Below are 24,368 nucleotides of genomic sequence, written 5' to 3'. Positions count from 1 at the left end.
CCACCGCCATCCACGTGGTGCCCAGGGGGAAAAAAAAAAGAAAGGATGGCACAACAGGAACTGTAACTTTTTCAATGGTAGATAAGGAATTTCAAACTTTTCTAGTGGCTTGTGGGGAATTATCTCCTACATATATTGCCTCAAATTCTCAATGTACAGAATTCCTGCAAGACCTGTATTGGAAATGCAATATTGCAGGTTTAATTGGCCTACTGGGATGCCTGATACATGTGAGAATTCCCAATGCATGAAACCGTATCACCCAGCATCCACAGGAGATAAGCTTCGCCATAAACTTAAACTATGTACAAGATTTAATTCCTAATTGCAGTGTAGAACACATAAAGGTCAAATTAGAAGAAAAAAAACGGGGGTGGGGGGCATGAATCTAGTAAATCCAGCAAAGGATTTCATGTGTAAGACGCTCTTCACTCAAGCAGCTGTGTTAGCTCATCAAAGTCATCGTATTCATGATGTTGTACTCCTGATTCATCATTGTCAATCAAAACGAGCTCATTGCCACGTGATAATCCTGTTCTCTCGTAGAACTCTTCCTTCTGAGCATCCCATTCTTTGACGACCTCCTCTATCTTGTCGCCCAACAGCTTATCACTCTGAAGGATGTGCTTAGCATCTTCAATGTCGACGGTTTGGCCAGCCTCTGTCAAGGTGGAAAGTTAGGGCAAACGGGTAGCAGCAGGTTCAAACCAGTGCTCTTGTTAGTAAAGTTCCAAAATCGTACACACATGTAGAAAATGTAAGCCACAGGCAACAAGGGGGAAAGCACCTGCAAGGGCCAATTTTTTGGCTTCAGCATACTCCTTTGACAATTTCTTGATGCTATCAAGCTCAAATTCCACACCCTGGAGGTAGATGAAATGTGTCAGCAATCAAGTTCATTAGCATAAATTTTCACATCAAAACAAGAACAGACTGGCAGGCTGCCCTTGTAGTTATGCTGATATATTTCCAACCCAACAATATAGAATAATAATATCTCTAATCCTTAAGGAAATTAAGAGGAAGCACAGGTCTATCTTAATGAGATTGTGTTCAAACATAAAACTGGAAGGATCATAGCCTCAGAGGGGGTGTGCAAACTGCAAATCATGAAGTAGTGTAAATGCCGTGTCGCAAAGATAGGACATACAACTATAAAAGCAGTGGTGTATGTAGAACTAAATATACATTAGAACATACCAGGTCCATGTGCATATAACTTTCTGCTTGGGTGTTTGCGAACAACCTGCAATACAAAAGTACAGGGAAAATATCAGCATGTAATACTAATGGTCTCGTTTGCACGAGAAGATAACACGAGTAATAAACTGCAGTGTAGAACAACATGCAAGATGGGTGTAGCTAGTGCAGGAACTTGACAAATGCGCGAGCACATCATTAAGGTGAAAAATGATACTAATCTTATTTATGTATCCATAGGTGCAAGTTACTTGAAACACTAATACTAATGATAAAAAAATCATACTAAAAACTCATGCTGTTGTGTCAGTAATCTAAGTATTCTTTGGTGCAATTTACTGAAAATACAAATGCTAATGCTAAAACAACACACTGGCAAAAATCACATACTTGTCACAAGCAAAATTGACTCGTTTATTCTGCAATGCAGTCAATTCCTCAACCTGCTTCTCACTGTCATCACCCAGCAAATTCATGTAGCCAAACAAAAACATGCCTTTATCCAGCATCCTTTTGACAAGCGCCGGCACGAGATGCACTTCATTTTGCTTAGTCGTAATGACAAAATCTTTCAGTTGCCTGCACTCCTCTGTTTTTCAACAGAGGAAAAGTTTCAGTGTATTAACATTCAGATTCAGAAGCACCAAATTATTGGCTTAAAAATATATGCCTTACCAAGGGACAAGTAGATCTTGAACTGTGGCTTGTATGGCTGACACTCATACAGACAGTAAAGGCAGTAAAGCCCAGCCAATCTTCGGCGTAGAGAACTTTGAGAAGTCAAATGACCTGGGTGCACAATTAATTAAAATAGTTCAAAAGTGACAGGACAAAAAAGGTTCATTAGCACTTGTGAGTTCAGTTCAGAAATTTGCTTTTCCAGGAAGCCTACACCTACCAATACAATGCAGAAAGAGGGACTGCATGAAGAAACCAGAGTTTGTCTTAGGTCTGCCTTCATAGAGATAAGAAAATTTCTTTGCCTTCCAAACTCGCTTGAAATCAGCCAGTGACGTGCTGTTCTCCTATCAGTCAGGAACGCAACAATGTAACTCATCTAAGTTAGCATGTGCATAACACACACAAAACTTCTGACAAAATTTACCTTGGCATAATCGGCTATTAGCTCATCAATGTCCAGCTTGAATGGAGCAATATCCATATTCCCAGAGATGGCCCGAAAACTGTATAAGAAATTAATTGCTCACTTGATTGGTGATGGGAAAAAACAATAAAGCGATGTCAATCAGGGGCGGACCCAGTGTAGGACATGGGTGTACACATGGACACCCAATAATTTTTGTAAAAAAAGAAAGAAGTTAGTAGGTAAAAGGCACGGTCAGATCCGAATAAAAATAGCATACATTAGAGGTTTGGGTGTTCAATTCCGCACAACAGGAAGGGAAGGGAATGGGTGGGCATACCCCTGTGACCAGGATTTGGAGCGTGGATATTCAAAATTTAAGATGATAATTTTTTTTGACAGCCTAAATTTATAGGTTCATAAAATTGATCCTAACTTGCATCGCTGTCACTACCACATTGTCACAAATAAAAAAGTTTACAATACATTGACAAATTGCTCACCTCAGTAACTCAGTTGCTGACTTGCCGTGCGCCTGTGCTGAGCCCGGAGCAGAGAAGGGAATACGGGCGAAGGCGCAGAGGGGCGAGGGATGGAGTCGATGCCGTAGGCCGGCTATGCCCGCCGGCCGCGGAGCCCCTTCGGCGCCGGTGCTCGGCCGCCGCCGGCCGCTGCCGAGCCCCCTGCGGCCCCGCCCTGCGCTGCTGCGGGCGCACGCGCTGGCGCTGTGGCGCGCCGCTTGGCCGCCCTCTGGTGCCCTGCAAGCTCGGCCGCCGCCGCCGCCGCCTGCCGGCGACCTAGGGCTGGGCCTTCGGAACGAGGAACGACGAAGGGGAGGGAGCCGGGACACTCGGGCGTCGCCGCGTCAGGGAGTGGCCGAATGGGGGATGGACTGGGCCACTGAGTGAAATTGGGCCCTTGGGCCACGTCTGGACTGTCGGGTAAGGAGGGGAAGGTGGGCTGGCTAATATGTTCTTTTGGGCTGAAGAAGAGAATGAGGGATTGGCAAGCCCGTTATGTCGTGCTATTTTCGATTTTTTAAATACATTTACATGCTATAAATTATATATAGTTATATAAAAGATTTTCGAAAATATAATAGGTATTCAACTGAATTATTGAAGTGGGCCCTAGCGATTCAGTGTCATGGTACAAACATCTAATGGTTACTTAGTTCCGATGATATAACATTATCTTATTGGATGTCTGGACGCTATAACATTATCTTATTAGATGTCTGGATGCTAGCCGTTCGGTTGATGCGTGTTCTGTCCCTGGAAAAATATCCCTGGAAAAAGGAGGAGGTGCTGACGAGTTGGATAAACAACCTGAAGCAAAATGCTTGCAAGCCAGAGTTGCCGGCGATGTGAACTCGGCGATTCAAGCCCTGACGTTTGGGAAGCTACTGACCGAATGGAAGATCGACAACAGAAGACCGGATCAATGGCTGCCGGTGAGGACGGGGAATCAGCTTCTGACAGGAGAAAAAGAGTTTTTGGGGTCGTTTCGGTCCCTGTTGGAGTCAGATTGTTTTTCCTTATTGCGTCTTTGTTTCTGGTAGTTCAGTGTGGCTCTGTTAGCCTGGGTTGAAAGTTTTCTGTCCGTGAGTTTGGTTTTGGTTGTAGTGCATGATGCACTTCTGAGCTGTAAAATCGCTGGAACGGTCTTTTGCCTTGTTTAAGACGGGGGCTTCGCTCCTAAAACTCTAAAAATAAACACGTTCGATTAATATGTGGACGAATAGAAATGAGTTATGGTCTTACGGAAGACCAGAAAAATCGATGAATTTGCGCTTACATCCAACCAAATATGCTAAGCACATATTAACTTTACAATTTGCCTCCGTGCACCCCCAACCCCCCCCCCCCCCCAACACACACACCACCACCACCACCACACGGGGCTGTTTGGATCCGTCGGATTTAAGTTTAGTTCCGTCAAAAACGATAGTAATTAAGAATATTAAATATAGACTAATTACAAAACTAATTGCATAAATGAAGACTAATTTACTAGATTTTATTTATTAAGATCTAATTAATCCATCATTAGTGTCGGTGTTTTATCATCAAGCCCACTGAGTGATACCCCCGAGGTGGTAGGTTGTAGGTAGGGTATCGCCGAGATTAGAAACTCGAAGGTGTAAGGAACGTAAAGTTTAGACATGTTCGGACCGCTGGGAGCGTAATGCCCTACGTCCTATGTGGTGACTTGTATTGCCTTAGGTGTTGATCGGGTTGATCTGCACGAGGCACGAGTTGTCCCCCATGGTCTCGTTCAAGAAGGATCCTACCCGCCCTTATATAGTTTGGGGGGATATGGTTACATGCAAATCCTAGCCGGATACGAGCTCAGGAGTCCTACCCGAATACTACCCGGGTAGGTTTTTTCTATTCCGACTAGTTCTACGCTATGATTAATTACAGCTGATGTACGGTGTGGGCCATGTCCGATCCCCTATCTTATAATACGCACGCCAATTAGCACATGTTTACTGTAGCACAATATAATAAAATTATAAACTGACTAGATTTAATGGATTCATCTCGTGAATTAGCTTCCATTTATACAATTAATTTTATAATTAAACTATATTTAATATTTTTAATTGGTGTCTAAATATGGGATGCGACGAGGACTAAACCCAAACATACCCTAGTTCACCACGAAGTCTCTACCTGCGCGGCCATGCCATTTGAAAATTGTGAATGCACGCCCTGCGACCGCGATGCACATATATGTACAGTGTTTTTGCACGTTTGATCATGTCGCCATGCTGCCCTCGGCCGGCGTCCGTCCGTCATAGCGCGATGAGGGACCCTATGACGCCGGCGATGAGCGCGGTGGGGTCGCCGAGCACCGCCGAGATGACCACCTGCCCCGCGAACCCGGCGATCTCGCAGCAGCGCTTCACCTTGCCCTTCTTCCTGCCCCAGGACGCGTACCCTCCCCTGCTCGCGTGGACGCTCTTCGCCGCGCCCCGGATTGCCGGCACCCTGCACCCGCCGCCCCCGGGCACCACCAGCCCGCCGTCGTACACGCCCTTGTGGCGGCCGACGCCGTGCCAGCTCTCGACGAGCATGTCCATGACGCACGCCACGTGGAGGCTGAAGCTCCTGCAGTGGCTCCGGTAGCTCCAGCTGCGCCCGCGGTGGCCGCACCGGTGGCACGCGACGCCGGCCTTGGAGTCCGGGTGCAGGTACAGCCGGACGCCGCCGCCGGCGTCGAGCGCGTGCGGGAGCGCGGCGCAGCACGGGTGCAGGTCGAACCCGCACGTGCGGCAGTGGTAGACGTAGCCGGCGACGTCGCGGCCGCACGCGTTGCAGTAGCGCGACCCGGGGGCGCCGGGCGCCCGCGCGAGGAAGGCGAACGCGCAGCGCGGGTAGAACGGGTGCCGGAGCGGCGGCGGCGACGGCGAGAGCGGGAGCGCGCACTGCCGGTGCAGGTCGTGGTCGCAGCCCGGGTGCGGGCAGCGGAAGCGCGCGCCGATGCCCACCTCGCGGCACCCGTCGCACCGGAACGGCGTGTCGTGGTGCTCCAGCCGGAGGCGGTGCTGCGGGTGGCTGAAGTGCGCCACCTCGCCGTACCTCATCGCCGCCGCCGGGAACAGGCCGGCACCACCCTCCCGGTCGAGCGCCTCCGAGCTGATGCTATTGCCCGTGGTCGTTGCACTGTTCTTGAGAGAGTTTGTAATGGCGTCTGAGCGGGAGAGAAAGGTAGCACGAAGCCGAGGACGCGGAGGTTTATATGGAATGGGAATGGCAGGAGCTGAGTTGGTTGGCTTGGCTTCAGGCTTGGAGAAGAGAGGCGTCGAGGAATGGAATGGAATATATTCTTGTGTGTTCTTTCGAATTTTGTGGATTTTGGACTAAAAAGATTCAGTTTCAGAACAGAGCATATTGACATGAATTTTGGAGAAATCACAATGGTTTCTAACCATTTCCACAATATTTTGTTGAAGTTGTAGTTGTCAGTTGTGACGAAAAAAATTGAATAGTGATATGTTATCTGCTTGTCAAGTTTAGCCAAGATTAGTCTGAGGAAAAGAGGCTGCTTGACGAGACATGAATCGTCACTGGCACAACACATGGCATCTCAAGCTTTGGTGTGTTGGTGCAGGCATCTTGTTCCTCCTAGTCCTCCAGCGTCAAATTGTTCAGCTTCCTCTCTTGACCCAGCTACTAATCCTACACAGCATTTCCTTCTAAACCAGCTCGGCAACATCCAGTCCAGGATTTCAGTTATCCCCTTGCTGATCTTTGTCTTCATGATGGAGGGCGAGCAGCGGATAAGAGCGCACAAATTCCAGATTGCAGAGGAGAATAAGATTGGAATGTCCCCAGCAGACTGCAAAAAACCTGTGGTTACCAGGGATTTGAGTGCAGCGAGAATCTTTTGCGCGGGCAGGCTGGAATTTAGCGAGGAATGTAGGGTTATGGTGCACGGGGAAAAATATCTGAAACAATTATTATCAACAAGTTGAAATTCTTGACGACATTCTTCGGAAAGTCTGAAGTGATGGTTTTTCGAATCAGTGTCACAGGTTATGTAAAATGAAGGTACGAAAAGTGCAGACCGGTGTTGGAATTATCCCTTTTGCAAAGAGTAATTCGAACATAGGGAGATTTCTTTATTTCTGATATCAGTTAGAAATGCTGATACAATTTGTAATATCCTTTTGCCAGGAACTAGTAGATGGTAGTACTAAAGTTCAGTGTCCAAGTACAGAACTGAATGAAGGAATTCTGAACTACCCACTATGAAAAACACGGACCTCTTATGTCCGCTTTGCTCCAGCATCTGATCTTCCCCTGGATCGACCTTCGTGTTGAACTCTCTATCAGACTGTTCATGGCGCTTGCTGATCAAGATTGAGCAAGGAATTGGTTCCGAGACTGGAACATTGCCTTCACCTGTCCGCATGCCAAAAGGTCAGAAAAGAGAGCAAGGCAATGTAATAATGCAGGGACACTGGAATTATGGAGCACAAAGAACATTGCAAAGCAGAGTTATAGCTACCTAGGGCACTGATCTATAATTCGATATCTCCCACTTTGTCCTGATTCTCAGTTCTTTCCCAAAAGGGAGACGCCAAGAGCCTGATGAGTGCAAACCTGAGAGACCTTTCTGTCAGGGACCAAGGTTAAGGAGAATAGTGTTCTGCAGGTTTCACTCCAATATCTGATTCCCCATCTTAATGTAAAACATGCCCAGGCACGGCCGCTCTGATTCCCGGCTGAGTCAGATCACAGCATGCATCGCTCATGGAGTGGCTGATGCAGATGAAGCTGGGAATGTTTTCAATTCCCGTGACACGGCGATTTGGCACGAATGTGCTACTTTGCATGACATGAATATGGCAACATTGATACGAAAATTTTAAGCGAAAAAAAAACGCCCGTGCTCTCCAAATCAGATATCTTAGGTGTTGTTGAATCATTTTGTCCTGGAATGATACTTTTCTCTTCACCATTTGCACATGATGAAATAGTTGGCTGTATTGACAGCGAAACCATTTCCAGTGTTCAATTGTTAGGAAACCAGGGGTCACTGTGCAGGCTTACTTTCTGCCCGATCTGATTGTCCATGATGCAGAATGGCAGAAACCTAATCTAGCCGAAACCAATCTCTCTCTGTTTTTTTTTCTTAGCATAGTTCAAGCGATAAACGCCCCGGCTCATCTTGCCCGATGCTCAAGGTCTCAGCTTGGAGCGCGAGTTCTCACCGTGGCCTTTCGCCGGCGGCGGCGAGCGTAGCAAGGAGCCGACCTCCTCCGGCGGCCGGGGCCCAGGGGTCCGGCGCGGGGGAGCTCAGCCCGCCGCTGAGAGGGAGAGGAAACGACCAGCTGCCCAGCTGGACGGGTGGAAGTAAATGGGATCGGCGACGGGCGACCCATAATAAATCGGCCCACCAACCAGTGTCCTGTCCTCCTCGAGCGGGACTAGTGTGACAGCAAGTGCGCAAGCACCCCCCCGGTGCACTCAACCACACGCATCATGCCGCGCCGCTGCTTGCTCACTCCCACTAGCAGCAGCAGCAGCCGCAGCCGCAGCAGCAGCTCCTGCCGCCGCGCCATGCGCTCGCCGCCTCCGCCTCCCGCGCACTGACCGCCGCCGCACCGACACACCCACAGGCAGGCAGGCAGGCAGGCAGACACCGCCGCGAGACCACCATGCGCCCGCCCCGCCGGCCGCGGCCCCCGTCCCCGGCGCAAACGCCAGCTCCGTCCCCCGCGTCGCCCTCTCGCGACGCCAGCCATTCGCCGCCTTCTCCCTACGCGGCGGCGTTCGCGCCCTCCCCAGGCCCTTCGCCGGGCCCGGGTGCAGGTCCCGCGCCGGAGCCGTCCGCGGCGGCGGCGCCGCTCGCGGGCGGCGGGAGGCGGGCGGGCGGGAGCCTGAGCCCGCCGCTCATCGCGATGCTGGCGGTGGTGGGCGCGGCGCTGCTGGTGGTGCTGTACGCACGCCTGGTGAGCCGGGTGTTCCGCGCGGCGCGGCGGCGGTGGCGCCGGCGCCGGCTGCGGCTGCTCATGGCCCCGGGCGGCGGCTCCTTCTCCCCCTCCTCCGCGCGCGGCGGGGACGGCTCCTTCGCGTCCTTCACCACCTACGACAACTACTACCACACCTTCTCGCCCTACTGCGGCCTCGACGACGCCGCCATCAAGTCGCTCCCCTCGGCGCAGTACCTCGCGGCCGCGGCGGCGCGCGGGTCGGGGGCGTCCAGAGAGTGCGCCGTGTGCCTGCTCGAGTTCGCGGACGGCGACGAGCTCCGCGCGCTGCCGCTGTGCGCGCACGCCTTCCACGCCGACTGCATCGACGTCTGGCTCCGCGCGCACGCCTCCTGCCCGCTCTGCCGCGCCGCCGTCGCGCTCCCGCCGCCCGTCGCGTCGCCGCTCCACCGCGCGGCGCGGCGGGTGCGGCCCAGCCTCGACGACCTCCTCTTCTTCCACCCGGTCCCGCCGGCCCCGCCCGACGGCGCCGGGCCCGAGATTGCGCCGGCCAGCCCGGACCAGCTCCGAGGCGCCAGGGACTTCCTGCTCAAGCGCTCCTACTCCTTCGGCTTCGAGCGCAGCCTCGCCGTGGAGGCCGCGTCCACGGCCTCCCCTCCCTGGCGCTACCGCGCGTCCGCCGCCGCCGACGGCGCCACCTCCCGCGGCCGCAGCTTCTGGAGCAAGCGCTGGCCGTCCCCGTTCGGCGGCGGCGGGGGCGGGGGCGGGGGCTCCGCGGCCGGCTCAACCGCCGCCCGCGTCTTCTCCTTCCGCTCCTACCGCTCCGCGGCGGGCAAGTCGTCCCCCTTCTCCCGCCGGCGCGCCCACGGCGGGGCCGGGAGCGGGTTCTTCATGTCGCTGGCGTCGGAGCCCCCCTCCATCCTGGCCGCGGCGAGGCGGAGCCGCGCGGCCGCCGCGGCGTCCAGCCGGCTCCGGTGCGGGGACCCCGAGGCGCTGCTCTCGCCGGACCGGCTCAGCCGCTGACCCCCGTCCCGCCCCGCCGCCGGTGACGCCCACCGCGCCGCGGTGAGCGGATCTCGCGGCGGTGGGCGGTGGGCCTGGCGCCCGCGTGGAGGCGGGGGCGGGGCAGTAATGGCGCGATTAAATGCGAGTCCCTGCCGCGGTTTTAATGGCGGGAGGACGTGCGCCCAGAGCGAGCCGTGTCGCTTCCCGCAGCAGGCCCGCTGTCTCCACGCAACAGTGTCGCTGCTTCGGCTTGCCGCCGGCTTCATCTTTGAAATTTTGGCTCCTCTCTCCCCGTCTCCTCCGGCCGGCCGTTTGACTTGTGACCAAGCGCGTGTACATGGTGGTGGAAGGTGGTGCGGCGTAGGCCGTCCGATCAGAAAACGACGGCGTCCGGCGGTTGGCCGGAGCCGTCGTTTTCTCGCCGGACGGCTCATCGGAGGGGGCGGATGACCACGGTTCCATCGGTCTGGATGGACCGTCTGTCTCTTGGCTCTGGTGTTTTGTCTCGTGTGTATTCCGAACTGTGTCTCAATGGTGTTATTTAAGTATCGAAAAATGGTGTTATTAATTACAGCTTGTTGTAATAAGTTAGTAAAAGTAGTTCCGATCTCTTGTTACGGTGGGCATTTTTTTCACGCGCAAGTGATTAGCTCATGCATGTCTCAATGAGTGAATACAGTAGCGTCGGCGAAGAACCCATTGTTTACAGTACACTTTACATTAACCATAACAATTTTGACTACCTTACCGCTCATGATTTTCACCGCTTGTGGTTCTCAGAGTATTTAGCCAATTGAAGTGCGAAAGCGTCGTTACCGTGGTCATCAGAGGACACAGGTCGTTGCAAGTAGCAATAGAAAGCTCCTCCTCTTGTTACTACATTGGGCACTTTGTTTTGTGAAGAAGAAAATGAACCGACTACCAAGATTCTTTTTTTTTTGTTTTTCTTTTGAAGGGAACACTAACAAGATCCAAAAATCTTTAGGATTCGACATAGATGAAAAAAAGAGAGGAAACAGTAATCCACATGGAAGTAAGCACGTAATTTTCGCAGCACTTGAACGTTTACTTCTCCCCGGCGGGCACGGCACGGCTCGTCTGAACCGAGGATGAGCAGAGGCGAGAGGCAGATGCGGTGAAGCCTGCGTGATCTGGTTGGGAAAGCAACCGAACCTAGGAAGGAGGAAGTGGGGGAGCGCGAAGCGCGGGGCGGCGTAAATTGGCTGTCGCGTAAAGCGGCGGCCCTGCGTCCGCGCACAGCCTGGGCTGCTGGCCCATCCCGTCCCACCTCCGGGCCAGGCCTGGCCCGCCCAGCCAGCCGGCCATTGGATTGCCGCCCGTCCCTCGTACCGGCTCGGCCTCGGGTCAGATCGGGTCAAACCGGATCAGCGTCCTGCTCGTTCACATGCCGAGTAGCTCGTAGTGTAGGGTTGCAGCGCGCCACAGTGGCAGGTCGGCACGGTGGTAATTCTGTAATTCTAGTAGCACGTAGCACATGGCCCAGCACCGAACCGGGCCGAATTGTGCGTCAACACTTCTTCATTCTTCTCAATTTCGGTGTGATCGGGGGCCTCCGCAACGGCGCCGGCCCATGTGCGCTCTTCCTCCTCCGCGCGCGTAGCTTGCAGGCCCACATTACGGCGGCCGGACGCCTTCCGTGGGCCGGATCGCTAACCCAGTGATGCGATGCGACCCCGAACGACATCGCCGCCTCGGTGCCTCCGCCCGCCGCCACCGCGCGCCGGCGAGGAGGGCGCGTAAAAAGGGCGGGGCGCGGGGGCGGTCCTCCCACGCCTCGCGCCTGCCCCCAACCATGGCCCTCCTGCCGTCAACCTCCTCCCCCTCCTGCCACCGCCGCGCCGCGCCCTTCGCGCCGGCCGCCGCCACCTCCGGCGCCCCCTGGGCGACCCCCCGGGGGGGAACCCCGCGCCTCGCGGCGGCCGGGGGCCGCTACGCCCTTACCTCCGCGTCGACGCAGACCCGTCCCGACGCGGTCGGCAGGAGGAGGTACGCCCGCGCGGATCCCTCACGTTAGAGTCGCTCGCCGTTTTGGGGGGTTTAGCCGGCTGGATCGATTTTGTTTTGGTCTTGTTCCTTGTCGAATGCTCCATTCCGTGACGCAATGCGTGTATCTCATATGATATTATGGTGTAAAATTAGCAAGCCTCAGATGTTAACAGATGTACCTTTACATTGGTCAATGCACAACTGATTGTGTAGTTGCTCCTTCACCGGCTGAATCATCAACAGTCCTCTCACCATTCAAAAAATCACCAACAGTTTCAGCATAACGAGTCAACAACAGAATGAACTTCCGTCTGGCTGTTCTCCTTCACTCACATTCAGATGTCTGCAAACAGTTTGCGCCCCTCAAGTTTCTCTATTTCACAGCCGAGTGCTCAAAATACAGTGTGCATCACAACCTGCTCGTGAATTTTGCTGCTTCCACTTTGTTGGTCATGGTAATGATGCTAGCTGTGTTGGACAGGTGTGAGTGCTTCGACCTCCATCAGCAGATCGTTCCTTATGCGGAGGCTTACGCTTGGCAGAAGTCCATTGTTAAGAGGAGGATAGGGTTGCTAGACAGCGGCGAAGATCACTCGGATACCTTGATTGCTTTACAACATCCACCGGTTTATACGTTGGGCTCTGACAGCAAAAAGGAATACCTCCATTTCCACAAGGAAGATGCTCCTTTTGAGGTTCATCAGATTGATCGTGGTGGGGAAGTGACGTATCATGGCCCTGGACAGGTACTTATCACCTATGTTTTTAGCCCTGCATATCTAGATGCTCTGTTTACTGATTAGTCGCTTCTTAATTCTGATTGCTATTTAGTTATAGTTAGTAGTATATGTAGACCCAGGATTGGTTATCTACTCATCTTGAAAGTCAGAACTCAGAACACAACTGACCTCTTCATGTTGCTCATTCATATTCAGTCTTTAGACTTTACTATATGTTTGCAACTACCATGAGTGAATATGTGATATCTGTGCTTCTTACACTCCATTCTTTGTTTCTATAGCTTGTTATGTACCCGATTCTCAATTTGCGGTACCACAAAGAGGATCTTCATTGGTACTTTAGGTCACTTGAAGAAGTGATCATCCGTGCACTGAAATCCGCATTCTTCATCAAGGCATCAAGGGTAGAAGGCCTCACAGGTGTTTGGGTTGGTATGAGCCATACTTTGGAAAATTTCAAGTACCTTACCAAGTTTCCATTGTTTTCCATCATTCATTGAAATCCTCTAATGCTTGTAAAATCAATGGTACCATCGGATCGCTAATGAATCCTCTCCATTTCCTCTCCAGGGGATCAGAAAGTTGCAGCGATAGGGATTCGTGGCACCCGGATGATAGTTTACCATGGTCTAGCACTAAACGTCACAACTGACTTAACCCCCTTCAAACTGATTGATCCCTGTGGCATAAAAGATCGTGGCGTTGGGAGCATTATGGCGATACTGCAAAAAGAATCCAATGGAAGGGAAATCGACGACAGATTACTGATGGATATAGCATATAACTCCTTGGTGGAAGAGTTTGCTGAGCTTTTCCAACTAAGTTTAGACATCAGCCCTCATTGCAGTTTTCAGTGAGACAACAATCTCATTCCCAGCCTACTGCATGGTGTTTCATTTTGGAGGCGGCATGGTTGTCGCAGCCGTTCGAGATGAATTTCGCCGTGTTTGCAGCAGTCCACTCCACTCTGTATAGCAGTAGCATCATGTAGTGCTTCTTTCTTGTAAGGAACAGTGTATTTACCAATTCTTCCATACGATCCGGTGCTAACATCCGAACCGGCATTTAAAATAGTGTCTATTGTTGTTTTGCATCCACATTTTAAATTGAAAGTGTATTTGTTTAAGTTGTCCCTTATTTGTTGGAAGAACAGATGACTAGCTTCTCACAGAGACGACGTTCTGCTGCAATAGCGCATCCGAATCTTGCATAAAAGATTGTTGTTTTCCTACACAACGGTTTGAGACGGTTTTATACAGAACCCATCATCAACATGGTAATATGTCTCATTTCACCATTGTGGCCTCTTCCCCCTCGCCTCGGTTTCCGTCCGCCGCCGCTCGCCGGTGCACAGGGAGCACGGAAGGAGTCCCATCCCTCGCGCGTGATCCAACGCCGCGCGGCGGCGCCACGGCTCCTCCGGCCGACGACCCGCACCCGCTGCCAGCGCGCACCGCTCCATGCGCCGCGCCCGGCGAGGGCCAGCGGCGGCCACGAACCGCTCGGCTCCGGCTCCCCGCCCGCAAACTGCTCGGTCTCGCCCCCGGTCAGCGGCATCGCGCCGCCCCCTTCGTCGCCGCTTCGTTTCCTCCATCTCCGATCCCCTCGTACGAGATGCGATGGATGGGACGCGGCGACGCGGGTCCGCGGTGCCGCGCTTCACCTGTCCGCGCGGTCGCCCTCTCCGGCGGGGTCCTGAGGACGGCGGTGGCGCCGATGGAGCGGAAGGGAAACCAGGGGCCTATATGAAACTTTTAGGGGTATTTTGCAAATATTTGGATCGTGATTAACAGTCGCGATCCAATTCAAGGGTACATGAAAATAGTAGGAGCACTTTGCAAATATTCGGATCGCGATTACAAATAAGGGGTCTATATAAAAATATTAGGAGGCACTTTGCAAATATTCGGATCGCGATTATTAATCACAATCCGATAAAGGGGTGCTTTTGCGAAAGTTTCTGATGGCCAACTAATCGTCCTGTCCATTCGTCCGCTGCCACGTGATCCAACGCCGTGCGGCGCCATGGCTCCTCCGGCCCCCTCATCATCCTACTGCCCCTTGTTGGACATGTCAGTTTTACGTAGCCCATTTAATATCTTCGTATCCGAGAATCAACAAATTCTACCCCGCATTTTTGGCAAAATTTTTCGTCTTTGTTTTCAGCTATGCTCGCTCGAGAATTTTCACAGACACAAATTCCGCTTTTTATGGATCTAAAGATTCTTTCGCAAAACAACCCATCATTTTCTGATTTATCGCTTTTATAATGAAAAATAGAGGGTCTTGTGACTTCGCCGACGACTTCCCATCAGGTAGGATTTTTTTAGCCCAAATCCTTATTTGTTGAGGGGAAATGAGTTTAATTTGATATTGTTTATGTTCATGCCTGGCCGCCCGACGAGGGAGGAGCCTGCGCCAAGCGGCCGCCGGCGGCCGCCACAGCTCTACACCCGTCAAGTGGAGGGACGCGGCGCTGCAGCCCCGATCGGCCGCCGTCGACAGGAGGAGGTAGGGCTTGAACAGTTTTAACTGCTTTGCGATCTAGTTGTGTCGAGCAGGAGTTCTTCCGTCGTCGCAGTATTCAGGTTTCAGGATGACGATGCTACCTGCATTGAAACAGGTGCGACTGCTTTGATCTGCATCAGCAGATAGTCCCTTTCGCGGAGTCCCAGGCTTGGCAGGAGTCCATTGTCGCGAGAAGGAAAGGGTTGGCAGGCAGAGGCGAGGATCACTCGGACACCTTGATTGTTTTGCAGCATCCACCTGTTTTTACACTGGGCAATGGCACCACCGAGGAGTGCCTCCATTTCGATGAGGAAGATCCTCCCTTCGAGGTTCATCGCGTCGACCGTGCTGGGAAAGCCACGTATCATGGCCCTGGACAGGTAATTTTTTTTATCTATATCCAATGTCTACAACTGCATTTCATAGTACTTGAACCTTGGTGACGTGTCATGGAAAAAAATGTGGTCCCTGTTTAAGTCTAATAGATCCTGAATTAAAGAATATCATTTGCAATTATTATGAATGAACACAGCATATCTGTATTTCTTACAGGCGTTTCTTTTTTTTTTAGCTTGTTATGTACCCAATCCTCAATCTGTGTTATCACGGGAAGTATCTTGATTTGTACCAAAGATCACTTGAAGAAGTGATCATCCGCGCACTGCAATCCGCATTCTCTATCAAGGGTAGATGGCCTCACTGGTGTTTGGGTTGGTATGTGCTATCGTCCATATTTCCAATCATTTCACTATTCCTTTTTCATTTGTTACTTTTTATTTCTGACGGTCAGTACAATTAACTATGGCATTGATACTAAGTCCTCCCCATTTTCTCTCTAGGGGATCAGAAAGTTGCATCAATAGGGATTCATGTGGTCTTCCCCCGACATATAACTTGCCAGGGTGTAGCACTAAACGTCACAACTGACTTATCCCCATTTGAAATGATTGTTCCCTGTGGCATAAAGGGCTGCCGCATGGGGAGCATTAAGGAGATATTACAAAAGGCATCTGATGGAAGAGGAATTGATGAAACATCACGGATGGATCAAGCATACAATTCTTTGATCAAAGAGTTTGCTGAAGTCTTCAAACTCTCTCTAGATCACATTCACAGCCCGAATTGGCGTCTTCAGCAGAGCAATGGTTTCAACTAACTGGACAGTATTTTATTGGATTTTTGTAGAAGCCAGAAATCAGTACAAGCTGATAACAGAGGCAAACATACTTATGACAAGCAGATAACAGTGGCAAACATTATCAAAGTGTAAGCTCCTTCAATCGAATAGTGGCAAAACTTGTGATCTCTTTGCATTGAATTCAAGCTTTTGCTTCACCTGCAAAACAGGCACAGGAGTCAGATCAGCAAATTGGTCAGCTGCTGGATATTGGACAGGCGAAAAATTCAGCAAGGCAACTGACCTTCTTTCGCAGTCGATGTGGATCCTTCCTCCTTTGTGTCGACGCCTGGCCATGATTTACAGGTGCAGTGCTTCCCCTTCTCGATACCGTCATAGACGGATGCGACATGTTTGCCGCAGCCGTTCCAGGTGAACTTGCCGCATTTGCTGCACTCCACCTTGTAGCACATCTTCTCTTGTTTCAGATGTAGGAATAGGAACAGGATGCTGTTTCAGTTTCTGGAGACGGTTTCTTCTGTGTCTTCACTTAAGTATTTATAGCATCATCCCATGTTCCTCTCATTTCTTGTAAAAAAACAGTGCAATTGGTGAAGGAAACAAAGTGTGGATGTTGTTCTTGCGTTATTACTTTGTGGCCGATAAAACTGTAAGTCATTCCCAATGCGCATCTTGGTATGCAGCTCTGTTCTGAGGTATCTTGTGACCAAACTATGTTTCTTGCTTGCATGGTAAACGACGAAGGAAGCCAAAGATGCCATTTTGTGATGCTGTCAACATATCATGTTCGGTAAAACCATGGGTTGTTCTTGTAATGTAAGATAACCTATCGCGTATTTTCATGTAACTATACAATAATGGATGTTATCTTGCACAGTGAATTTTATACTAGAGAAAATGAGAGAACAAAAATTTTAGTAAATTACATTGTTTTCCTCGTCAGTGTACAAGAACTAGCTTATACTACGCAACAAAGCGCGGCATGGAGCCGTTGGTCGACGGCGAGCTCTGGTCGCTGACCCACACCTCCTGCACCGACACCGGCGAGACCGCCTTCTTCCCCACCGCGTCCGGGCCGTCCAAGCTCACGTCGACATGGACGTCCATCATAGGCCTGAGCCTGGACCCGGGGTCGTCGGAATCGGAGTCCGGGGCGGCGTCCCTGATCTGGCTCAGCTCGGCGGCGACCTCGCTCATGGACGGCCGGACGTCCTTGTGGAACGCCAGGCACCGGAACGCCAGCTCGCTGACGTGCCGGACCGACTCCACGACCCACTCCTCGCCGCCGTCGAGGATCGACGGGTCGACGATCTCGCTGACCCTGCCCCTGCCGATGCGGTCGAGCGCGAGGGAGGCGAGGTTGACCTCGGTGGCCGGGCGGTCGAAGTCAACGACCTTCATGGCGGTGATGAGCTCGAGCAGCACGACGCCGAAGCTGTAGACGTCGCTCTTGTCGGAGAGGTGGAAGTTCTGGTGGTACTCCGGGTCGACGTACCCGGGCGTGCCCTGCGGCGCGGTGGAGACGTGCGAGCGCGAGGCCTCGAGGCGGTCGACGGCGCGGGACAGGCCGAAGTCGGCGAGCTTCGGGCGGAGGCCGCCGTCGAGGAGGATGTTGCTGGACTTGACGTCGCGGTGGAAGATGGGGGGCCGCATGCCGTGCAGGTACGCGATGGCGGCCGCCGTCTCCGCGGCCACGCCGAGCCGCGCGCGCCACGGCAGGCGGCTGCGTCCCCGGCCGCCGCCCTCGCCGCCGCCGTCGAGCAGGTGCTGCGAGAGCGTGCCGTTGGGCACGTACTCGTAGACGAGGATCTGCTCGCCGCGGTCGAGGCAGCAGCCGAGGAGGCGCACCAGGTTGGGGTGGCTCACCGAGGAGATGAGCTTGATCTCGTTGAGCAGCAGCGCCGCCGCCGCCGCGTCGTCGTCCTCGTGGTGGTAGCGGCAGCGCAGGCGCTTGATGGCCACGAGCGTCGGCGCGCTGGCCGGGAGCTTGCCGACGTAGACGGTGCCGTAGGCGCCCGTGCCGAGGCGGTGCGTGTGGGAGAAGGAGTTGGTCGCGCGCGCCACCTCGCCGTACGAGTACACCGGCACTCCGCTCGACGTCGCCGCCTCCGACAGCAGCCGCATCGCCGCGAGTCGCTCCGAGCCGGACCGCCCGGCCCTGTACCGCCGGCATTGCACCCGGCACAGCAGGAGCGCGCCGGCGGCCGCCGCGACGCCCGCCACAACACCTGCCGTTGAAATCGACGACGGTTAACTAAATCTGATCACTGAATAATTCACCTTAACCAAATCCAATTCATCAGATTTTCATGTTTTTGCTGTTGAAAATATTCTTGGTCCAACAAAGCCATAAAATTCTCGCCATCAAAAAGGATTTTTTTGTTTCATTTTTTGGTTTCAAGAAGAAGAATTCCCGGTCAAAAGTCTGCAATCAACGTGCATGAAACTGCACGTAACCGGCACAGAAAAATGTAAACGAGACGAATTGGCTTGACCAGAGCATCTGATTGTTCTCACCACGCCGTAAGAAACAGGGGTGGTATCTCCCGCGGAGATACAAGGAGTACATGTGCAGTAAAAGTCAAGCAGAAGAGTTCGATTTTTTTTACCTGCAACTATGAGGAGAATCTTCTTCTTGAGACGCTCTGGCAGAAAAAAAAAAGGACAAAAGAAGAAGGATTAATACGATGAAATGCTATAAAGTTGTTTATTGTTTTTTATAAAAAAAAAGGTTGTAGTTCGTGGACTCGGTAGGATTATCATAAATTGGGGCAGGTTTCTGGTACTTGGTGGCAGTTGGTTGGTTTTCTGTTGAGGAGTAAAAAATGAGTATGACCTGTCACTCAATGCTTCTGACAGATTCATACTAGTTTTTTTAGGATATTGCCCAGTTTTTTTCTGAAAATAAGGATATTGCCCAGATTGGTGAGCTCTTTTCACTCTTGGTTACTATTTTTCAAATATATAATTCCCAGGTTTAGAAACTGCATATTTTTTCTTGCCAGCTAGATATGGTTGTCCCTTGAGAAAATTCAACTAAAAAAATTCAATATACAATTTGTTGGACCAGGAAGAGTTACCGTGGAAACATAGTAACCAGATTTCTTAATTCCTAGTTTAGGGCGGCGGGTTGAATTCAAGAAAGAATTTTGTGAAGAAATGGAATTTACGCCTCATTTACACTGAAAAGTTTTTTTTATTTAGAGTTGTTCCGGGTCAAGGATTTCTGTGCGTCCATTTATTGCTGCTGCTAGCAATAGCATACTGCTACAGCCTGTATAACCAAAGGCTGCTGATTGTCAACCCCCTGTCACCATCTTTGGAACCCTCGAGTTTACTATAGAAATGATGATGTGAAACCTAAAAAAAATGACAGTATTCCCTGGACCAGTTTTGTTCGACCGGCACGGTTTCCGAGGCACACATCAAGTGTTTTTTTTAAAAAAAATGGTACTTAAAACAATGTGAACGGTGCGTTTTGTATGTAGAATTATCCCACTGAAATTACACAGCTACCCCTGCGTTGGAAATGGGCATGAGCAATGCACTGCTGGAATGCTGGATAAACTGATCAAAGTGATGCCACTATAACTACATTAAGATAGCATAATTTGGTGGGTTAGTGAGTGTGGATTATGATTAACTAGCTCGCGCATGTGATTGACGGTAGGGAGGACTTTCCGTGTGCGGCTGACGTGGCCACGGCCGGCCCCGTTTACCAACACCCCCGGGGCGGGATCCTCTGTGGCGGGCATGGATCCGTGACTAGACCAACCATGGCGAAGGGAGAAGGAACTCACCCGCGCCGTAGTGGCACCCCTCGCCGGCGGCGAACCCGTCGCCGGACATCCCGTGCAGGCACGCGCACCGGTGGCCCCACGCCCCGCTCGGCGTCACCACGTCCTGGCACGTCGCGTTCTGCGCGCACCGGCCGCTCGTGGCGTTGCACATCCCCTCGAGCCACCAGCCCAGCTCCGCCACGCCGAACTCCAGCGACGGCAGCCCCGCCGGCGCGACCCCGTACACCGTCGCCGTCAGCGCGTCCTCGCACCCGGCGGCCTCCACGTCGTCCCAGTCCAGGAACTCTCCATGCCCCTTGCTCACCGCGGCGGTGGGAGGCGAGCCCACGCACGTCCAGGCGGTGTCGTTACCGCACTGCGTCTTCCGGAGCAGCTTCCCCATGATGTCTGCGGAGACGCTGCACTTGAATGCCCCCGCCGTCGTGCCGCTGCAGGCGCCGCGGAGGAAGAGGCCGGTCTGGGAGGAGACGCCGTAGCCGGCGCCGGCGCCGGCGCGTGAGGCCGCCACGTTGAGCGACGCGTTGGCGTCGCCGACGGTGCGGTTGCACGACGGCGCGAGGGAGACGACGAAGGTGGAGCTGGTGGAGTTGAACGAGAGGACCGGGTACGGCGCCGCCGCGGTGCTGCGCGGGAGGAGGGGCGTGGAGGCGGTGGCGTTGCAGCCCAGGAGGAAGGGGCAGTCGCCGGAGAAGCCGAAAGGGTAGGGCGCGACGAAGCTCCTGCCGCACCGGCGGTCGCACCGGCCGCCGCCGGCGCCGGCGGTCGCGCAGTAGGTTGCATGGGGGAGGAAGAGGAGGAGGAGGAGGAGGAGGAGGAGGAGGAGGAAGAGCTGCTGCCGCATGTAGGCAGCCAGTTCAGACCACTGGTCTCCGCTCCTACGTGTAGTTTCGATGGCTTGCTCAGATCGTCCTACGCCTGCCTAATATTGCAAAGCTGCGACGTGGCAATGGAGAGGGAGATACGATAGCCGCGCGCACAATATGACTGGAGAGGCAGAGAGAGGGATTGAAAGAGGAACAGCCGGAGGAGGAAGAAGGGTGGTTGGAACTTGGAAGGCAAGCTTGATTAGTCAGCCAGAGAGTATCAGTGGTCAACAAATAAATCCTGAAACAAAACCGATTTCTTTGCCCCTATTTTGATTCACCGAAATTGCTTTTGCTGCTGTTTTGACTGACGACGTGGGCACTGTGTACCCAGTCCACACCCGTGAATTGAGAATCCTTGCATACCTTGATGACTTGCCTTTCCCTGATCATGGCTGCTCTGGCATGCGTAGGAGTCCTACCGAGTCCTGGGCTCCTACCACCGAGTTATTCAATTCAATTCGCTGCCAAGGCTGGGCCTTCTCCGGTCATCAAGCGGGGGGGATTAATGATCAGTTACTGTATTTTAACTTCTCTCCAAGCTAACATCTCGTCGTTTCATGAAGTTTTAAATTTTTTGAAAAGGTTGATATTGGAAATTGAACTCTTTCGATGATATCTCAGATCATGCTAAGACCAGTCTCAGTGGGGTTCACGAGAAATTTTATAAATATTAAATTTTATATCACATTAGCAAATTTGTTGGAATAGTAGGATCATCGAGCAGGGAGAGTCTCATGAGATGAGAGAGAGGACTTTCATCCTAGTGTACTCATCCGATTTGGTTACTGAATCTTAGTAATTGTACAATAAAACTATGCATTGAGACTGTCCTAATAACTACAGCGAAGTACGAGATTGGAGTATAGGTTTGGGTTAGATTTGGAGTTCAACGCGAAGTCATGAAAGTTTTAAGGAAAATTAAAGGTCAGAAAGGAAGGTTAGCTTAACGGTGGCAGTGGATCGCATGATGAGATTGCTGTCAGCTAGGGTGACGGAATAGAGCTACCTTGGCGGGATAGAGTCCCCCGAAAGGGACATAGCTTGGTGGTTTAGTGAGTGAACTATGAATAGCTAGCTCCCGCATGATCGACCGCCGCGAAGACTTCCGGGCCGGGTGCGGCTGACGTGGCAGAACTGGCCCCCACTTACCCACACCAGCACCGCTAGAGAGTAGAAACCCAGTAACCCACTGCGGCACGCATGCATCCACGATGACGCTAGAGCAGCAATGATTAAGGGAGCACTCACCGGCCGCCGGCGCGCCGAAGTGGCACCCCTCGCCGGCGACGAACCCGTCGCCGAGCATCCCGTCCCGGCACGCGCACCGGTGCCCCCACGCCCCGTCCGGCGTGACGACGTCGCGGCACGCCGCGTTCGCCGCGCACCGGCTGCCGTTGGTGGCGTCGTCCGCGGCCGCGTCGCACCTCCCGTCGAGCCACCACCCCAGCTCCGCGACGCCGAACTCCACGGACGGGACCCCCCGCGGCGTGTCCGCGTACACCGCCGCCGTGAGCGCGTCCTCGCACCCGGCGGCCTCTACCCTGCCCCACCGCATGAACTGGCCCTCGCCCCGCGCCGCCGCGGCGCTGCCTGGGTCCGGCGGCGCCGAGGCCACGCACGTCCAGGCCGCGGTGCCGTTGCCGCCGCCGCACCCCGGCTTGCGGAGCAGCTTCGCCATGACTTCCGACGGGACGGTGCAGTTGGAGGCGGCCGCCGGCGCGCCGCCGCAGCCGCGGACGAAGATCCCGGTGCGGGAGGAGACGCCGTACCCGGCGCCGCTGAGCGACGCCCGCGTCTCGGAGACGGTGCGGTCGCAGGAGGGCGCGACGGCGACGACCAAGGTGGAGGCGTTGGGGTCGAAGGACAGGATCGGGTACGGCGCGGCCGCGGCGCCGCGCGGGAGTAGCGCCGCGCCAGCGGTCTGGTTGAAGGCCAGGATGATGGGGCAGTCGCCGTAGAAGCCGAAGGGGTAGGGGACGATCGTGCCGCCGCGCTGACGGTTGCACCCGCCGGCGGCGGCGTTGGCGCAGAAGGTTGCATGGGGGATCGATAGGAACAGGAGAAGGAGAACGAGGGACATGTAGGCTAGGCGGCCAGTTCACTCTGCTGGTCTCTGCTCTCTCCTTGGAGAACCTTCGATGGCTTGCTTGCTTAGCTAGTTGCCTAGTACTAGTTCTCTACACCTGCCTGATATTGGAAAGCTGCGACATGCCAATGGAGAGAGTCAGAGATAGACGATGGCAGTCTGCAGTGGGCACAATATGACCAGAGAGAGGAAGGGAGGAAGATGGATGAATGGATCATTGGCAGGCAATAAGCTTGATTGATTAGTCAGAGTGTCTATGTATGGTCAAGAATCAAATCCTGAAGAAAACCATATTTTTTCTTCCATCATTATGATTCCCCGAAATTGTTTTTGCTGCTGTTTTGACTGACGACGCGGGCTCTGACAGAATGACATGTATTCTGGACTCATACCCACAGTTGGATCCTGCCGTGGGGCGTAATCTGGGCTGGGCTCCTGGCGGCTAGTTAGCAGCCTCACTGAATTATGCAAACTTTTTTTCTATTCTTTGGTCATGGCTGGCCTCCTCCGGACTCCGGTCATCACGGCGTACTCCCCCCTCCGGTGCCCGCACGGCGGGCTAGCTAGCTGCACGCCGCAAGGCCCGCGCGCAGCGGCCTGCAGGTGGCGTGGCATGCATGCCGATGCCGCGCCGCGCCGCGTGGTTGATGACCTCGACCGTCACTCCAGCAAGGGTCCGGGCGCTGGCCGCTCGATCGGTGTCCACGCACGAACCCCTTCCTGCCATGCGCACGGACAAAGCTCCGATCCGGACATGGGCACCGGCGTACCAGGAGGCACCTGCAGAGCCCAAAAGAATATTATTAGACGCAGCTATCAGCAGCAGTGTCTGGCTTCTGGCCTAATCTAAACGGCTTTTAGCAATGGCATGATCAGATCGGCCGATCGAGCTCTAGCTAGGTCGCAAGTTGGTCGACCGATTGCAACGGCGACGATGGCATTTCTGTCCGCCACGTCGCGTTCCTGGCCCCTGCAGCCTCTCTCAGCCTCGATCGCTCAAGCCATGAAGCCAACTCCTGCGCTGCATCCATCCAAGTGTAATGGTGGGGTTAGGTAGCACGGGCGTAGATCAATTATTTGGCACGACGAGACAGGGAGAGATCGAATTAGAAGATACTGCACCTGTACAGCTAGCTTGTCCAAGAACCAAGAACCCAAGATGTCCCATTCATCACCTACGCGTCCGGTTCTGTTTCGCTTCGTCTGCTCCGATGATTGACGGTCGCTTGCTCGAGTTCCCCTCTTCCTGCTTGTACAGTACACGTCAATGTATGTAATGGATCGGAGAGCCAATCATCGCCCAGTCATCATCAAGTGCGCGCGGCGCCGGCCGGCCGGCGTCGTCCGTAGAGAGAGGCGCGCACATGGCCGTCGCCGCTCGCCTGCCGGCCGCCGGCGCCGTTGGTCAGGTTTGCCGCCGGAGCCTCGGCGGAGCTCTCCGGAGAAGAGGGCAAGGAGCCTGGCTGGCGGTGTGGTCGTGGTCGCGGCT

General features: G+C 53.4%; 6 protein-coding genes and 1 pseudogene across 8 annotated transcripts; 3 read left to right on the top strand and 4 right to left on the bottom strand.

Annotated features, from left to right (window-relative positions):
- Positions 1-109: 109 nt before the first annotated feature.
- On the bottom strand, positions 110-2,920 carry LOC112885948. The gene is made up of 8 exons (XM_025951667.1): positions 2,788-2,920; positions 2,306-2,384; positions 2,099-2,225; positions 1,876-1,989; positions 1,591-1,789; positions 1,201-1,246; positions 788-863; positions 110-661 (listed from the first exon to the last, which is right to left on the bottom strand). Exons 2-8 carry the CDS (start codon positions 2,360-2,362, stop codon positions 429-431), a joined length of 852 nt encoding a protein of 283 aa, XP_025807452.1. The 5' UTR covers positions 2,363-2,384; positions 2,788-2,920; the 3' UTR covers positions 110-428.
- Positions 2,921-4,190: 1,270 nt separating this feature from the next.
- Positions 4,191-5,992, bottom strand: LOC112887097. The gene has a single exon (XM_025953187.1). It carries the CDS (start codon positions 5,874-5,876, stop codon positions 5,085-5,087), a length of 792 nt encoding a protein of 263 aa, XP_025808972.1. The 5' UTR covers positions 5,877-5,992; the 3' UTR covers positions 4,191-5,084.
- Positions 5,993-8,235: 2,243 nt separating this feature from the next.
- Positions 8,236-10,476, top strand: LOC112883826 (RING-H2 finger protein ATL65). Its single transcript, XM_025949069.1, has one exon. It carries the CDS (start codon positions 8,457-8,459, stop codon positions 9,750-9,752), a length of 1,296 nt encoding a protein of 431 aa, XP_025804854.1. The 5' UTR covers positions 8,236-8,456; the 3' UTR covers positions 9,753-10,476.
- Positions 10,477-11,390: 914 nt separating this feature from the next.
- LOC112884067 (octanoyltransferase LIP2p, chloroplastic-like) lies at positions 11,391-13,616 on the top strand. Of its 3 annotated transcripts, none has more exons than XM_025949383.1 (4): positions 11,391-11,741; positions 12,223-12,487; positions 12,763-12,901; positions 13,052-13,616. In XM_025949383.1, the coding sequence occupies exons 1-4, from the start codon at positions 11,416-11,418 to the stop codon at positions 13,336-13,338; spliced, it is 1,017 nt and encodes a 338-aa protein (XP_025805168.1). In that variant the 5' UTR covers positions 11,391-11,415; the 3' UTR covers positions 13,339-13,616. The 3 variants fall into 3 exon arrangements, with proteins under 3 accessions (XP_025805168.1, XP_025805169.1, XP_025805167.1); XM_025949384.1 differs by having other exon boundaries at positions 12,763-12,909; XM_025949382.1 differs by having other exon boundaries at positions 12,763-12,913; positions 13,052-13,607.
- Positions 13,617-14,506: 890 nt separating this feature from the next.
- On the top strand, positions 14,507-16,775 carry LOC112885607 (annotated as a pseudogene).
- Positions 16,776-16,944: 169 nt separating this feature from the next.
- LOC112885767 (wall-associated receptor kinase-like 14) lies at positions 16,945-21,020 on the bottom strand. Its single transcript, XM_025951406.1, has 3 exons — positions 19,928-21,020; positions 18,737-18,772; positions 16,945-18,355 (listed from the first exon to the last, which is right to left on the bottom strand). The coding sequence occupies exons 1-3, from the start codon at positions 20,766-20,768 to the stop codon at positions 17,091-17,093; spliced, it is 2,142 nt and encodes a 713-aa protein (XP_025807191.1). The 5' UTR covers positions 20,769-21,020; the 3' UTR covers positions 16,945-17,090.
- A 144-nt stretch (positions 21,021-21,164) lies between these two features.
- On the bottom strand, positions 21,165-24,110 carry LOC112885768 (wall-associated receptor kinase-like 14). Its single transcript, XM_025951407.1, has 2 exons — positions 24,002-24,110; positions 21,165-23,900 (listed from the first exon to the last, which is right to left on the bottom strand). The coding sequence occupies exon 2, from the start codon at positions 22,871-22,873 to the stop codon at positions 21,773-21,775; it is 1,101 nt and encodes a 366-aa protein (XP_025807192.1). The 5' UTR covers positions 22,874-23,900; positions 24,002-24,110; the 3' UTR covers positions 21,165-21,772.
- Positions 24,111-24,368: the final 258 nt, after the last annotated feature.

Source organism: Panicum hallii, chromosome 3 (assembly GCF_002211085.1).
Source record: "Panicum hallii strain FIL2 chromosome 3, PHallii_v3.1, whole genome shotgun sequence".
Taxonomy (NCBI): domain Eukaryota; kingdom Viridiplantae; phylum Streptophyta; class Magnoliopsida; order Poales; family Poaceae; genus Panicum; species Panicum hallii.
Note: the sequence above shows the minus strand (reverse complement) of the source record. Positions and strands in the feature narration are given on the sequence as shown.